At 43.5% G+C, this 17,316-nt stretch overlaps 1 protein-coding gene across 1 annotated transcript in view; it reads left to right on the forward strand.

Moving 5' to 3' along the window:
- Positions 1-9,311, forward strand: part of ccdc102a (coiled-coil domain containing 102A) — a 96,250-nt gene extending 86,939 nt beyond the window's left edge. Inside the window, exon 11 of the mRNA XM_084062153.1 lies at positions 6,558-9,311. Coding sequence (XP_083918279.1) covers positions 6,558-6,690 — 133 coding nt within the window. The 3' untranslated portion in view covers positions 6,691-9,311. The remainder of the gene's footprint in view (positions 1-6,557) is intronic.
- The last annotated feature ends 8,005 nt before the right edge of the window (positions 9,312-17,316 follow it).

Raw genomic sequence — 17,316 nt, forward strand, 5'->3', positions numbered from 1 at the left:
TTATGTTGTCCATTTGTTCCTGAGTGGGGAGCCTTTCAATAAGTGGTTGCGCTGCGTTGATCACTGCGGTTGAGGCATCGCAGCAGGCAATATGATCCCATGCACCATGGCCATACTGTTGCTTTTATAGCCGTTTGTGAAGGCTATTGATTCTCCTCCTCGCTCCGCCGCTGATGGTTTGTCAACAGCAGAAAGAGAGAGAGAGAGAGAGAGAAATAGAAAGACAGAGAGAGAGAGAGAGAGGCAGCAACCACAGCCACAGTTTGACAAATGTATGTCAGGATTCCTCTCTCTCTCTCTCTCTCTCTCTCTCTCTCTCTCTCTCTCTCTCTCTCTCTCTCTCTCTCTCTCTCTCTCTCATTGTTGTCTCTGTTTCTTCCTCCCTCTTTGTCTCTTTTTAAATTGATAGCTATTCACATCTGTGGCCTTGCTGAGTGTTTTAGGCTCAATAGAAAAGCTTTTAGTGTCCAAGTGCATGTTGTTGGTCCAATCACCATTACACCTATATCATCTTCACTACCGTTCTGCTCACCCTGGCCTGGCCCACTGACTGAGGGAGGACTAGAGCAGTGGTTGTCAACCTGCGGGCCAGGGCCCACTGTTGGGTCGTGAGGCTCTTGCAATTGGGCCCCCAAATGATTGGAAAAATGCTTTAAAAACGTGAAAAAAAAAGTAGTTTCCTTAAATAAGAACTAAAAGTATGCTATGTTGGTTCCGTTGATCCAAGTCAGATCATAATCGATTGATTGATCATTAAAATAAACTGAAAATGCACACGGCCCACCCATCTTAACACGGCAGCCGGAAGTGGTCAGGTGGGTGGGCCTGTGAACGCTTTCACCATTTTCAAGTGGGCCCTTATTCAGAAAAGGTTGAGAAACACTGGACTAGAGCAATGTTTCTCAATCAGTGGTCCGGGGACCACCAGTGGTCCTTGAGGGGGTTCCAGGTGGTCCCCATGCAGCTAAATGATGGAGAGTTGGTAACCAAATGGACCCAGTTATAGATCTTTAACTCTTGAGAGTGTAAACCCTTGATTCGAAAGTTGGTAACCAAATGGACCCTTATAGATCTTTAACTCTTGAGTGCGTAAAATGAAACCAAATGGACCCGTGCGGGTCCATTTGGTTTCATTTTACGCTCTCAAGAGTTAAATTATTGTTAAACATCTGCATTACTAAATTAAAATATTGATATTTTGATCAACGTTTGCCTGTTATCTCTCCTATGGTACCAACATCAATACAGCATGGAATTGTGGACAAAATCGTATTCAACGACAACAAAATATTCTACGTTTTGGGTCTGAGAGGCTAAATCTCAACAAATGGTGGTCCATGAGTCAAAAGCCGAATGAATAATGGACCTTGATGTGAAAAAGGTTGAAAACCACTTGACTAGAGGGAGGTGCAGTCCAGGAGGAATAGAGGGAAATGCCAGAGAACTGGGTGGCAGGAAGAAAGAGGGAGGAATCAACAGAGGAGGCAAGGTGACAAAGAGGATTAGAGAGAGGGAAGCAGACAGGAGGACATGACTGAAGTAATGAGAGGTGGCTGATAAGGCTGGAGAAAGTTGGATAAATAAGTGGGGGGAAGAGAGGAACACGAGGGGAAGGTGGGGAGATAGGGGAGAACAGGAAGGTGAGGGAATGAAGGACGAAGGGGTGTCTTTTTTTGCCTTAGTCATATTGGAGCATAAAGGCTAGCAAACACATTTTCTTCGAGTCAAGATTGTAAATGGTCCCAAAGCAAAGATCAATTTAGGCAAAATTCCTCTGATAAATCATTGAAGCTTTTCTCTGAGGCATGCATGGACCAAGTCATTATACTGTAGCCAGACAGGACAGAAGAGCAGTCCTGAATACCTAAACAACGCCATTGTTCTTTCTCCCCAATCCTTATTTCTTCCCTCCCCTGCTCTAAACAGCTTCTCTTCACTTTGTTTTCTCCAGTGGTTTTCAACTTTTTTCATATCAAGGTCAATTATTGATTCAGCATTTGAGCCACGGACCACCATGATGAGATTTAGCCTCTGAGACACAAAACTTAACAAATATTTTGTTTTCGTTGAATAATGTTTTGTCCACAATTCCATCCATGCTGTTGGTACCATAGGCAAACTTTAACCAAAACAAGGGAACCAGGAGACCTGGTTCTGCCAGACCCAGAATAAGTACTTTATAAGATCACTACGTCACGGCTAAGCCGGACTTCACATGACGTGTCAGCCTGTGTCTATGCCCATGTATGGACGAAAGGGGGACAGACTTTTATAAGCCTTCACATGACGTGTCAGCCTGTGTATGCCCATGTATGGACGAAAGGAGGACAGACTTTTATGGCTGGGGCCTAAGGGCAAAGGGGGCATGCCCATGTATGGAGAAAACAGGTACAAAACATGCCCATGTATGGACGGAAGGGGGACAGACTTTTATGGCTGGGGCCTAAGGGCAAAGGTGGCATGCCCATGTATGGAGAAAACAGGTAGGCCTACAAAGCCTCATGTAGGCCCGACCCCCTGGGTCTGGCAACAATAACAATTCTTCTACATTCTCTAATTGTGTAGACTTCTTGTAAATTAAGTAATGCAGATGTTTAACAATAATTTAACTCTTGAGAGCGTAAAATGAAACCAAATGGACCCATAAGGGTCTTTTTGGTTTCATTTTACGCTCTCAAGAGTTAAAGATCTATAAGGGTCCTTTTGGTTACCAACGTTCGATCATTTTGCCGCATGGGGACCACCTGGAACCCCCTCAAGGACCACTGGTGCTCCCCGGACCACTGGTTGAGAGGCACTGGTTTTCTCTCCTCTTATTTTCTCTCCCTCTGCTGCCTACTGTCTCTCCTCTCCTCATCTTGTATCATTCTAGTTCTAGTACTGTACGTATGTACTGTAACTAAAGCTACGTAGTTTGCTTGCTTTACGTGTTAAACAAGAAAGTACATGTGTCTGCTCCAGCAAAACAATCAGAAATGCATGTACCTGGAAGCAAATAGACAGAAGTGTGGTGGTTCAACAAATCAAATGGATAGCTGTTGTTTTCTACATATTGGTGGTGGTTTTACTTTTTAGAGCTTGTCCCCGGGCAAATGAAACCTCAAGGTAGACATGATTTATCTTGCAACAGTTGATATATTTTTCATTCTGCTTGGATTTAGTGCCGATTGGGAACCCACAATGCGATAATTCACATAAGACACACATTTCTGCTCGCTCTGAAATACAAGATATTAATTGTATAAATGTCAGCGAGGCAGAATAGCAGCAGAGCAGGGAAAGGCTAGTTGGCAGGTGAAATATTGACTATTTTCTATAACCTCATTCCCTGGCTTTCTCTACAAAGTTGAAAGCCAAGGAACAAGGTCTTTCATTCCTGTGTCAAAAGGGAGGGAGATAATAATCCCCACCCGAGATAGCCTCTGCTAATTTCTTTGGCTGATCTCACTGTCACTAACTAACCCAGACCAAAGTAAGGGGTGGAGCTTTGCACAAAGTCAAAACCGGAAGAAGATAACCAAGGACTGTCTATCAATCTCTATTTCACATACAGTATGTAGTTAAATGAAAATGGTTTCTGATAACATTTTGAGTAAATTTGTATTTTTAACAAGGCAGGTATCGGTAACAGAAGCAGGCTTGCCTGTGCCAAGCTGTGAGTTGCAAACCAATAGGTTGTGGATCAGTTATAATCTATTTAAAAATTGCACATTGTACATGACAATGGAAGTAAATGAGACAATGTTGCTTTGAATCGACAACATCCGCATCTAGAAATGTTTATATGAAACGTATCTCTCCACCCACATTTTTTAACAAGCCTTTAGACTAGCCATTGTAAAGTGAAATTAATCAATATTGAGCAACTGCATGGCCTATTTCTTGGTTAAACATTTATCAGATACTATTTTCTGATAAACTGCCTCCCGCTTCTCTCATCCACTGTCACTGTCTGTTTTCGGTTTTCACAGGTGGCGGCGTTCAATGAAATCACCATCATAGCTATGAGGCATTACCATTGCAGCAAGGCTTTGATAGAAGGTAGGGTCAGTCCACGGGCCTGTCAGGCGCCATTGACGCACATGGGAGGCAAAACTGGATCCGGAAGTTCGGCGAAATACATTGGAGTCAATGACACGGTTGGACCAGCTTGTGAACAAACACTATTTCTGAACGATTGCGTCCTATGTCAGTTAATCGGTTGAGGAATGTAAAATCAGATACATTACAAGTTGTTTTCTAATAATTAGTTTTTTGATGTGCACACTGTATAATTTTATTGATGCATCTAAACAGCGGCATGTATAATTTCTGGCTCGGCAGTATTGTGAGATTTGGTTGTCAGGCTGTCAATGACAGTCTTGCGATACTTTGGCACGTTCAGAAAAGTACTCTTTAGATAACCCAATAAAGTTACACAGTGAGTGTACACATCTAAAAGCAACACAGCAGAAAACAATGTGGGATATGTCTTCTTTTATTTTCCTGGGACGAGTATTTTAGAAAGGTCACAGTCGTTTGTTCATAAGCTGGTCCACCTGGCTCTCATTTACTCCAATGTATTCCACAGAACTCTCGGCTGCAGTTTGCCTCCCAGTGTCCCAGTGCGACAAATCTGCCGGCTGGAATTGCTGGATAGAGAAAATGACGTAGATGACCGTACCTTCTTTTTAATTACCTTGCATTGCAAAAGGAAAAAGAATACATACTGGACATACTCTCATTGGCTTAATTGAAATGTCAAATGCAAGGACAATACTTGCTGTGTTCTACATTTGTGGGCTCATTGAATATTGCCTTCAATAGCTCCATATTACAATGTAACCTTTTTTTGTATGAAGATGAATGTAATCACCAGAGTGTGAGGAAAAATGCAGAATTCACAGATAGTGAGCATTCAAATTTGTCATTCCGAACTGTAACCACATTTCACACTATCAACTGTTTATTGGCATTACCTGATTTCTGGAGAATAAAGGTGGGAAATCTAGTGTAAACTTGGGCTTGCTAACCTTTAGCTAGGGGTGAACCTTTAGCTTGGTACTTCACACGTTCAAACCGTGGTAAATCTTCAGAAAAGTATTTAAAACATTTTTATTTTTGATCAACACATTTCATGTCAAGTATTTTTCTATAGTTTTATAGCAACTCAAATTTGGCTCTGTCTCTGCCCTCATTTAGAATTCCAGGATCTATTAATTATGTCAATATGAATCAACCTCTCATTAATATGCCAATATGACACACCCTGTAATTAACATGCAGAAATCCCCCAAAACACACACACTCTTCCTCTCACACCTGTACACAAATTACATTTTGAGCCTTATTATGGCTCAAAATGTTTAATATAATGTTTTATATTGAATGTTTAATATAATTGGTTTTCAAAGTTATAAATGAACTGCAATATAAATATAGTAACCTAGTTTTGCCATAATGTAACACAATGTATAATAGACTAAAAGTTGTGCTTGTGTGCAAACGCTAATAGTATCTGTAGGCTAAGGAGGATTAATAAACGTCACTCAGGTTGTCAGTCCAGTGGTACTACTCTTCTCCTAAAGGAAAAAACTTCACAGCAATACACACACGCATGTGCGCGCACACACACACACCAGTGCTCGGCCAGAAACCCCTCAGGGCTCGGTCAAGCAGCCGTTAAGAAAAGTGACGTGCGCTGGTGATCAATCAGCAGCCGCAATAAAAATGTCACGTGCGTGTGCGCACACACACACACACACACACACACACACACACACACACACAAACACGCATAGAGCTATGTCTGTTTACTTCCTAGTCTGGCTGTCACGTGGGTCTGTTGTCCAAACATGTGCATGCATGTCAGGTGTTTATGCATGGCTTTGAAGAGGATTTGATTGGCGTCTGTTTGTGATTACCCCCCTACTTGCGTTGCATGCCTTACATCATACCAGTTGAGGGTGTGCTGGTCTGAGCACTAGATTTTGTAGGTAAAAATCCATATTAATGCTTTAAAGATATGTAGAGTGCCAAATACCACAAGGATTTGTATTGGTAAGCTTCAAAAACAAATTAACCACTCAAAAAACATGATTTTGTGTGGAGTGCATCTTTCAGTTAAAGTAAGCTGGTTTGGATGGGGTAGCTAATCCTAGACTAAGCCAAATAATGCAATGGTACTATGTAGCTCTCTGTATCCCTCTCTCTCTCTCTCTCTCTCTCTCTCTCTCTCTCTCTCTTGCTCTGTTTTATTTGTCTCGTCCTACTATACATAATCACTCTCTTGCACAAGCACAAATATGCCATTAGTCTTTGGGTTGTTGTGAGTGCATGCAAACACACGCACAACACGCACCGAAAGCGGAGTAAACAAACAAGGGTAATCTTACTTAATGCGTCTTTTGTAAAGAAAAACAACCTGCACCGTGGCTTTTCGCCGTCTTCATTTCTCGTAATTTATTCATTTTGACGCATTACCAAAGCGCCAACCCTACCCCTCTCCCTCTGAATGTCTCTCTTCCTTTGGTCCTCTCTCTCATGATGGTGTCCCTTCTCATTCTGTATTCCTCCAGACTGCGTCGACAGCAGCAGAGCCCGGGGCTGTTTGGGAAGATGCGCTCGGCTCGGTTCAGCCCAGACAACGCAGATGGACCGCCCAGCGATATGGATGAGGAGGAGGAAGAACTGCAGTTACAGATCCCATGATTAGCACACGCACACACACGCACACGCACACACACACACACACACACACACACACACACACACACACACACACACACACACACACACACACACACACACACACACACACTGTAATTGCATACACTGACACTGACACTACACATTACATTTATACCTACAATATACGGCTACAGTTCACACTGTTAAAGAAACACACACACTTACATAATATATACATATAAAGTAACATACAGAGCACAGGGCCAGAGAGACCTGATGGATAGATACAAAAAGAAATACAAAAAAGAGACAGAGGGCATCTGATGGATGTATTCAAGAGACAGATGGACAAGTTAACAGAGAACCATTGGATTTGTATTAGATGGATGGCAGTCTCCATACCAACGACCAGCCCCCTGTCCATTCCCCCGACCCACTATTCATGCAGTATTCACAGGCTCATACCTCAAGTTAGGGCTGGGCAATATATCAATGGATACCATGATATGAGACTAGATATCGTCTGGGATTTGGGATATTGAAATTTTGTGACATGGCATACGTGTTTTTTTTCCTGGTTTTAATCTCTTGTGCCTTATTTCATACTTTCACAAATGGTCAAAAATGGTGGAAACTAGCTAAAATAGCAGATCTACAAGCTTGCAACATCTGGGCTTGCACATCGGCTATTATCACTATTTCTGAACATTTTTGAAAAAAATGTATCTTTACAATATCGATATTGATGTATTTGGTAAAACATTTCAGGATATTTTATTTTGTCCATATCGCCCAGCCTTACCTCAAGTTATCGTTGACATGGCAGTGTCCCCATCTGGACCGTCTCAAAGCCACTCTCGCCTGTCCTATGTCTGCCATGGACAGTTTACCGTGAGCCAGTCATTTCCCCCTCTTCTCTCAACCTCACCTCCCTGTTATTCATCCCCCTCTCCACCCCCAGCATTTGTCTTCATTTGGTGCTCTCCATCATTTTGTAAGGGGGAGCGACTCTTCTTTTTTACCCTCCCCACCCCCCACCCCCTCAAATGGATGGATATCTCATTTCAGACGACTCTCATCATGTGTTATTGTTGTGGCCCCAGGGCCTGTTCACTAAGCACCGACACCACCAACATGTCTTGCACATCCAGAAACCACTGAATTGGAACTAATTTGCGGATGCGCTGCATGCCAATGAACTATCTGGGTGCTGCTGTGTAGGCTGTGATTTGGATAATGGCTTTGAAGGATTGTACGACGGTTATCTGAACTCGTGCTTCAAGTTGAATTCAGTTGCTGAGACCGATTAAATCAACAATGGTTTTAGTGTCTTTTACAATTCATTCTGCGATGAGGGCCTTCTCTCAACCTGACAGGGCAGGCGGAGGAGCGCCGTAGACTAGGGCTGGGCCATATGGACAAAATCACAGAGGCTATGACAACATTTGACCAAATACCTTGGTATTGATATTGGGACAATAATATTGTATTGTGACGATAATATTTAAAGGGGCTACACCATGAATTAAAAAAATATATATTATATATAAATATTGCCCCCTAATACGTTTTAAACAGGTTGTAAGCCTAAAAAACATCCAGATATTTTTTCTCACAATCTGACTGTCTGTCATTCCAAGCTTTTTCAGCTGCAATACCAAAACGTCCTATTGGGCAGGGGGGAGCTACTGAGCAATTCTGTCTGGCCATCGTCAATGCAAAATCTGTGCAAGTGACATCACTTGCACAGCCATTCTGAAATGGCCTGTTCAGACACGCCCATTCAGGAAATCCATGAAATGAGCATGAATGACTGAATGTTAAAAAAAAATATTTTTTTGGGTACAAGAGACACTGGGGAGCCCAAAAAATACTAAAAACCTAAAAAAAAATGAAATTCATGGTGTAGCCCCTTTAAAAAAAAGTTGTTTTGTTTCTTTGTCAAAAATAATAAAAAATATTGAATAGCAGCTTCTGCCATATCATGACGATAGCCAGAATCCCAGCCGATATTGAGGGTGCGTTCGGAAATATAGCACTGAGCGCACTGGCCAATACAAACTAATAGGTGAGTGCGCTCCGGTGCGCAATTTCCGAACGCACCCTTTAGTCTCATATCACGTTCTAAATATATAATATTGATATACTGTATTGCCCAGCCCTAGCACCCCTCTTTCCAGTGTCTGGCTATGAGAGATGTGTGAACGTTGGCTAGCACATGGACTGTCATAGGAGTGAGATGTTTATGCCTTGCATAAGCGCAAGTCTAGCGACTCTGAGATTTCAAGACCACCAGTGACGAAGGCGTCTGATTATGTTGGGCTGAGAAACAGCTGTAGGGATTTTCAGATATTATATATCGATTACAGATGATTACAGATGAGCATAAATGTCCGGATTTGGAACACTTTATCTTTTCTAATCAATCTGTTGGTTGAGAAAGCAATAAAGCATTCAGCTGTCCCCCACACTCCACTGTCATGCCCTACGCCTCAACTGTTGCGCTGGAAGGGGACCAAGACATTTCTACCGATCAGGATTATAAAATATTTATGTTGTTGTTGTTATGGTTTAGTTTTTATAATTGATCTGTACCACAGTGTTTTTGTATTAGCTCTATAAATGTCAACTGTACATAACGACACCAGTTTCATTGTCTTTTTTTTGTGTGTGTGTGTGTGTGTGTGTGTGCGCGTTGTGTGGTGGTCATGCATGTGTTTTTTACATCTGAGATTAAATACTTAGTCGCACGACTGTGTCGCATGCCGAAAATAGCAGATCTACAAGCTCATAATGCATTGCGGATGTGACACGTAAGATTGTAGGTCTGCTATTGTTGGTGCGTGACATCTTCGTGTGATGGAGCAATAATGAGGCTTAAGAGACAAGGTTAGAGCGCAGTAGAAAGAAGTGGTTGAAAAGACCGAGGCACACACATGCACATGATAATGAGCAAGTTTGTGGTTGGCTGGCTCGCTGTGCAGGCTTTGCATGTGTGCTTGTGTGTGTGTGTGTGTGTGTGTGTGTGTGTGTGTGTGTGTGTGTGTGTGTGTGTGTGCGTGTGTGCGCGTGTGTGCGTGTGTGCGCGTGTGCGCGTGTGTGCGTGCGTGCGTGCGTGCACACAAACCCCAGAGCTGTAATGAATGCTTAACCCTGTGTAGGTTGTGCTGCCTGTGTGAGCAATGTATGCATGCGTTCATATGAGTGTGTTTAGCCTCAATCACACTGGTGCAGTAGAGGAGATTATTGAGGAAAGTGTTGGATAAGCAAGTATGACACATGCACATGATGTAAAAATGTGTGTGTAGTACGTGTGTGTTAGAACGTGTGTTTGTTGTGTGAGCCTGTTTCCTTATTCTTTCTCTACAGGCCTGTGTGTGTGTGTGTGTGTGTGTGTGTGTGTGTGTGTGTGTGTGTGTGTGTGTGTGTGTGTGTGTGTGTGTGCGCGCGCGCGTGTGCGTGTGTGTGTGTGTAGCCTGGAGGCTAGTTCATTATGTTAATTTGCTTAGTGGTGGTAATCTCTGTGTCTTTCTCATTAAACCAGTAATGGCTGACAGCAGGACGACAGAACATCACATTGATACCCTATAATCATTCAAAGGATACCACTGGATCACTTTAATCTCACGTGTGTGTGTGTGTGTGTGTGTGTGCGTGCGTGCGTGCACACGCATGCGGAGGTGGTTTGTGCTAGCAAACATGTCCATTTTGCCCTTCAACTGAGTATGACATTTACACTGAATTCTTCACTGACAGAAGAAGAAAAGAAAGTGGGCATTTACATTTTAATTTGTTTGCCTCACCAGAAGTCTCTCCAGAAAAGGTTCGTCATAACGTGTGCGCATTGGCAACAAGTGGGCGTGCCTTCAGATCAGGAAGCAGGCCGCGCTTTACCCAATCAAATGTAGTGGGCGGGATTCACGTGTCCATCCACCCTTCCCCCCTCGAAACTAGCCGAAACTAATTTAGCAATAGCGTCCTCGGAGCGGACAAAACCACGGAAAGATATTCACATTTTAAATTACTCTTTCATCATAGAAACAAGTGGGCTTATAACCAAAACCATCCATGTTCTCTGGGAGAAGTGGTGTTAGTGTTCCGTGTAGAAATATTGTTAGTGGGAATGAAAACGTAGTCGCACCAACCGGAAGTGATGCGCTGAAGGCAGACACAAACCCCGGTTTCCCTGCGCACTGGTCTTCCATTTGCCTCCTGCCAGACCCCACAGACAAAATCAGAAACAGCAGAGGTCGCTGTTTTTCATTTTCTGTGGGGTCTGGCTACGCGAGACTAAAAGTGTTGTGACCCTGTAACATAAATGTAGAGAGACCTGTTCTCTCATTAGGTTGTCCTCAGAGACGAGCACTCCATCGTCGCTTCCAGTCATCCCGGTTCTCCATACATCTGGCCATCTTGTTGGCGCTTTGCACTCCTGCATTTTTCTTGAGTACATCCACATATGTTAGTCCCTGTGTGTTGGTACCCACTGCACCGCCACCAATTTGCTGGCTGGCAGCTCTTGAGGTCTTTGGCAGTGTCCTGCTAGTCTCATTCTCCTGGCTGCTATTTCATCGCTCGCCCTTGATATTCCCTCATACAGATTCTTGTTAGTAACATGTGCACTCTTGCTGATGTTTAAGTACTGCACGCAACATTCTGGTATAGCACTCGTCTAGATACTTCTGAAGGGTTGGTTTCAGGGTCCAGCATTCACTGCCATATAGGAGAACAGACTCTACCGTTGCGTAGAAGAAGCTGAGTTTGATTTGTCGGGGGAGGCTGGGGTTCCATATACTGGCCATACCGTTAAAGGCCCTCCACTCCAAGCATGTGTGACTGGATACTAGACTTCCTGTCAAACCGACATCAGATCACATCTGACCCCCTGACCCTCAACACTGGAGCACCCCAGGGATGCGTGCTGAGCCCTCTCCTCTACTCCCTGTACACGCATGACTGCACAACCACACATGACTCCAACACCATCATCAAGTACAGTACGTGGACGATACGACAGTGATAGGCTGGATTGTCATCAATGAGAGATGAGATCAACTCACTGGCACTCTGGTGCCGGGAGAACAACCTCGCGCCCTCAACATCAACAAGACCAAGGAGCTGATCGTGGACTTCAGGAGGCCGCAAAGAGAGCATGCACTCACCGATGGAAATGCAGTGGAAAGGGTCAGCGAGTTCAAGTTTCTCTGAGTATACATCGAGGTGGAGCTCAAATGGGACACACACATCACGCACGTGAGGGAAAAGGCTCAGCCGCGACTGTACTGGTTTCGTCGCCTGAAGAAGTTCGGAGTGGGACCCTGCATCCTCAGGCTGTACTACAACAGCTCTGTTGAAAGCGTTCTATCAGGCTGTGTTACGGCCTGGTACGGAAACTGTACTGCCCGAGAAAATAAAAACCTACAGCGAGTGGTGCGGTCGGCAGAGTGCATAATGGGAGGCGAGCTCCCCTCGCTCCAGGAATTGTACAAGAAGCGGTGTGTAATCAAAGCCCAGGGCGTCATCAAGGACAGGCACCGCCCCAGTAACAAACTGTTCATACCCCTACAATGACTGCGGCCAGGCAAGGAGGTCTGCCGCAGTATCAAGGGCAACACCACCAGGTTCATGAACAGCTTCCACCCGGCTACAGTGACACTGCTGAACAAGGCATGATCACCGCCTGTCGTCAGGCTGGACTTGGACTTTTTGCTCTTCCTCATAGACCTACCTGTGGATTATACCAGTGACACCTAATGTGGTCTACTATGCGGTCGACACACGTGCTGACACTCTGCACCTTAATCTCATGTACAACACGCTGATTTGTATTATTCTTGCACCTTAACTAACGTCCATAGCATATCATGTACAGTATATATCTGATGCTATGCTCACACACCTTATGTCTTACCTCAGGTACTTACCGCACTTTATGTCTTACTTCAGTTACCGCACCGGATAGATATTGTTTATTGTAGTGTTAATATGTAGATAAATTGCAGTTATTTTGTTGATCTCTCTCTTTCTTCCCCTTGCCCCTTTATTCTTGACATTACGATTTTTCTCTTTTTTCTTTTGATTCTGTAGTTTTTTTTTCAGAACTTGTTTTCTCCCTCCAGAGACACAGCCTTGACAAGAGGACAAAACAACATGCTGGGAGCGCTAAAGAAATTATGTGTCGGGCGAGAACGAAAGCAGTGTGCAGAATAAAGAGAATAATTGTCCCTTTCATTACTGTCAAAGTAGAAAAGAGCAAGGCTGGTTCAAGTAGTCTGACAGACAGCAGAGACAAAGGGAGACGACGAGTTCAACAAACACGGTTTCTATCGTGACAGCAGGGCACTGCCTTCTCTCTTATCACAATAGGATGTAATTGTGCACATGACATTCATGCACACACTCTTCTAATATGGCTGTTGTCATACTGCAGATCAAAGTCCCAACACAACCATCCTGACATTTTCTTTTTTGCCTTACCATCCCAACGTGCACGTGCTTACTCAAATACATGACAGAAGATAGAACTATTTGACACCAGGTGTGTACAGGGAAATCATCTCAAACACACACCTGATAAATCTCTAACACGCTTTTGTTTTTGGGGCTTTTCTCTTTTATTTTGATAGCACAGTGGAGAGCGAGAGACAGGAAACAGGAAAGAGTCGGGGAGAGACATGCGGCAAATCCACCGCGGGATTGGGGGAATCGAACCCAGGACACAGTGTCAGGCATTAAAGCCTATGTGGTACGCGCCTTAACCACTTTGCCATTGGTGCCCCCATTATTAAGTATTTTTATACGTATTTTATAGACAAGCTAATAATAGGGTTCACAGTATAACCATCCAATGAACCATTTAGTGTACCTATTACACGGCCGGATCTACAAGCTCACAGCACATGTTGTGATGCGTTGTGAGCTTTTAGGTGGTCTATTTTCGGGGTCGGGCCAAGGGTCATCGAAGTAGGGTTTTATGTGGTTTTAAAGCATTCCTCTTGAAAGGATAGCGATCTAGGGATGTGGTGCAAATTCGATAGGCCATGTACATGCAGTAGACTTAGAACTGAAATGACATTTACATTTGTATCAGCATTCAAGGCCTGAAGGGAGATTTGATGTTCCCTGTTGAAGGGGTCCTAGGGTATGACTCCTTCACCTTTTACACCTAGATTGAACTTTGGAATTCCAACCTGCGGTATCCAGGTTACAAGGACTCTAGTTTCATGGATTAACATTATTTAAGTCTACCTAGCCCCAGGGGCGCCACCAGGGATTTTGCGCTCCCTGAAAAGACATCCCATTGGGCCCCAGGCAACTCCAACCCTGCATAATCGCTGTAAACACACACCTCCGGAACCTAATAATCAACCCATATTAAAGAGGTGGTGCCATGGTTTTGCACTTTTTCTGTTTTTCATGTGTCTATGAGGTTGATAGAACTTCATTAAGCCCCCTGGTGGTGTTTTTGTGGTGTTTTATGTCTTCTCTGACTATTTTGAGTTTCTACCTGGAGGCTGAAACCTTGAGGGTCAAACGTGCCAATAGAGAAACAGCGCTTTAGTGACATAGTAAAAATATACCCTCCCCCTCATTAAACATAATTTTAACAATTTCTGTACACTTTTTGAAAAAAATCTTCCTCCTAGTATAACCATAATACCTGATGAGTATGTTTTATGGGGGGCAAAAATCATTGAAAATCACGGCACCCCGTCTTTAAGCTATATTTGCCGCTCTCTTGTATTCCAAATAGTTATCTTACTAGCAGTGAGCGATGGAAATTAGCTATACAATAGTTTGCTCTACAGTACTATTGTGCAACATTCTGCATACAGTGGAGCAGATTAAATACAACATACAATATTGTATGCTTTACTATTAAAATAATTGACAGTTTAATAATTTTATACACTCTGAAAGTTATATCAACACTGAGGATTTTACTGTGCACATTTATCATCAAAAGATGAAGAACTGAAATGAGTCTTGATCATTCATTATTTACCTGTATGTTTAACCATGATATGAAAATGACAATAGCAAATAAAGACCAACATTTATTCCAACATTTATTGATTTACAACCACAACAGTATATATTTTCACCTGCAACTTTATAATCTTTCAAGAGGCTGGCTGGGTTATCCTATAAAACACTAACACACACACACACACACACACACACACATAGATGTTATAGATTATTCTCTTCTCTCTTTCTTGTTTCTCTCTCTATCCTGTCTTTTCCTGGGCAGAGAGAAGACAGGTTGTCTGGTCTCAGTGGTTGTAATTACAGGCCCTGTCACCTGACTGTGTTACCCCTCTATTATACACGCACGCACACATACTGTACTGCACATGCGAACACACACACACACACACACACACACACGCACGCACGCACGCACGCACGCACGCGCGCACGCACGCGCACACACACACACTCCCACAGTTAACAATGATCACTCACACAAAACCTCTTTCAAACTCACCACTATACCCACTGTTTCCTGGTGCATTTGCCAAATAGCACAGGACATTGCAGTACATCTTTGGCACACGATCACATCACTTCTATTGATAAAGACTTCAAACGTGGAGTGAGGACACAGTCCATTTCAGCTCATTTGCAGGTAAACTGAGGTGACAATATGGCTGTTGGTGGTTTTCAATTTCTCTTAACAGAGAGAGAGAGGATTAAGAAAAGAAAGCCTCCACATAATCTGGCAGAAGAGTGTTGTGGAGCCTTGAAAGTGTGTCCTCGTGTTTGTGGATGTTTGAGTCGGTGGTGTTTAAAGCAATCACTTTACAAACAAGTAGACAGAGCCAAGGGGCACGCAGTCAGCATTCACTTCTCACCATGCTTTCTCCATCTGCTCGACTTGGATCAGTAGAGTTTGATGCTTTGACTCTCATTGCACAGGAAGCACAGCCGCGCCTGTATTTACTCTGCTAGAATGCATTTAATGGTGCTCTTAATATCAGCCTGTTATGCCAGCTAATGCTCCTATTAGTGTGTGTGGGTGTATGTGTGCGTGTATGTGTGTGTCCGTGCGTGTGTGTGCGTGCATGTGTGCGTGTGTGTGTGTGTGTGTGTGTGTGTGTGTGTGTGTGTGTGTGTGTGTGTGTGTGTGTGTGTGTGTGTGTGTGTGTGTGTGTGTGTGTGTGTGTGTGTGTGTGTGTGTGTGGGAGTGCTTCCATCTCCTCTCCATTAGAGCCCACGGATCTCAGCACTTTAAATGTGCTAGTGATTATAAATTCATGTTTTTGTGAATTCTACATTACTGTACTAATTGCTTCAGACGCCGTTTCCATGCACAATGATCTTGGGGTGACTGTGTGTGTGTGTGTGTGTGTGTGTGTGTGTGTGTGTGTGTGTGTGTGTGTGTGTGTGTGTGTGTGTGTGTGTGTGTGTGTCTGTGTCTGTGTCTGTGTCTGTGTGTGTGTGTGTGTGTGTGTGTGTGTGTGTGTGTGTGCTGTGTGTGTGTGTGTGTGTGTGTGTGTGTGTGTTTGTGTGTGTGTGTGTGTGTGTGTGTGTGTGTGTGTGTGTGTGTGTGTGTGTGTGTGTGTGTGTGTGTGTGTGTCTGTGCGTGCGCGTGCGACAGCACGGACTCCTGTGTTTGTGTGTGTGTGTGTACAATACCAAAGTGCAGAACATGAGTACACGTATATTACCATATTAGAGAGGAGTGTGTTAGGGAAATGAGGACATTTTATTCGCCGCTTAGATTGAACAAGGATAATTTAGGGTTTTAGTTTAAAAGGTTAATGTTTAATGTAGGATTAGGCTAATATCAGTGGTGAAGGTTAGGGCCGGGGGCTGAGAAATGTTTCCAAGTGGAGAGTTTTGCTGAACATGCATGTCTTCTCAGCACCAACCCGCTCACATTGATACACCTGAGAGCTGCCCAGTACAGCCCCAGTCATCTACTACTGGCCACAATGCAGCTCCAATGGAGCAATTGGTGGTGACGTGCTTTGTTCAAGGGGACCTCATCAGAACCAGTTTAATGTTATCAATTGACTTTCCTTACAATGTGTACACAGTAAGATCCTCAGTGTTACAGTAATTTAACTCAGAGAGTGTACAAATGGAACCAAATGGACCCTGTAAAGATATCTGTACAGTGTACACTCTCTGAGTGAACAAAATGAATACATTAACATTGAATATTTGACTGCTTAAGAAAGCAACTTTGTCTTTAGGATGGGTGATGGGTGATTCACACTTGGCCTGAGTCAAACTATTGTGTGACTATAAACTGTACACCTGTTGTGCATCGATGCAGACTGGATGAATCAGCCATCCCCACACACACTCAGCGAGAGCCACTGTCCGGCAAGATCTGCTCTCTCCTGTACCAGTTTGTTTCCGTTGCAGTTTTGACTTCAACAGTTAATGCCACACCACACAGCATAGCAAGCAGCACTGTATGATTCTGTATTGCACGGGGCAATAAAGAGCTTGTTTATTCATCTACAGGTACGACCACAATGTAAACAAGTCCCCACTACCCAGGACCTATTTGTGTTATCCTTTTAGCTATACTGTACCTCTGTGCTGTTTACATTTTTGTCTAATAAAGTATTCAATCAATCAATCAATCGATCAATCAATCAAACAAACCTACTGTCGTCTGTCCACCAT

The sequence above is a fragment of the Gymnoscopelus microlampas genome, assembly GCF_963454915.1.
Source record: "Gymnoscopelus microlampas genome assembly, chromosome: 1".
In the NCBI taxonomy this organism is placed as follows: domain Eukaryota; kingdom Metazoa; phylum Chordata; class Actinopteri; order Myctophiformes; family Myctophidae; genus Gymnoscopelus; species Gymnoscopelus microlampas.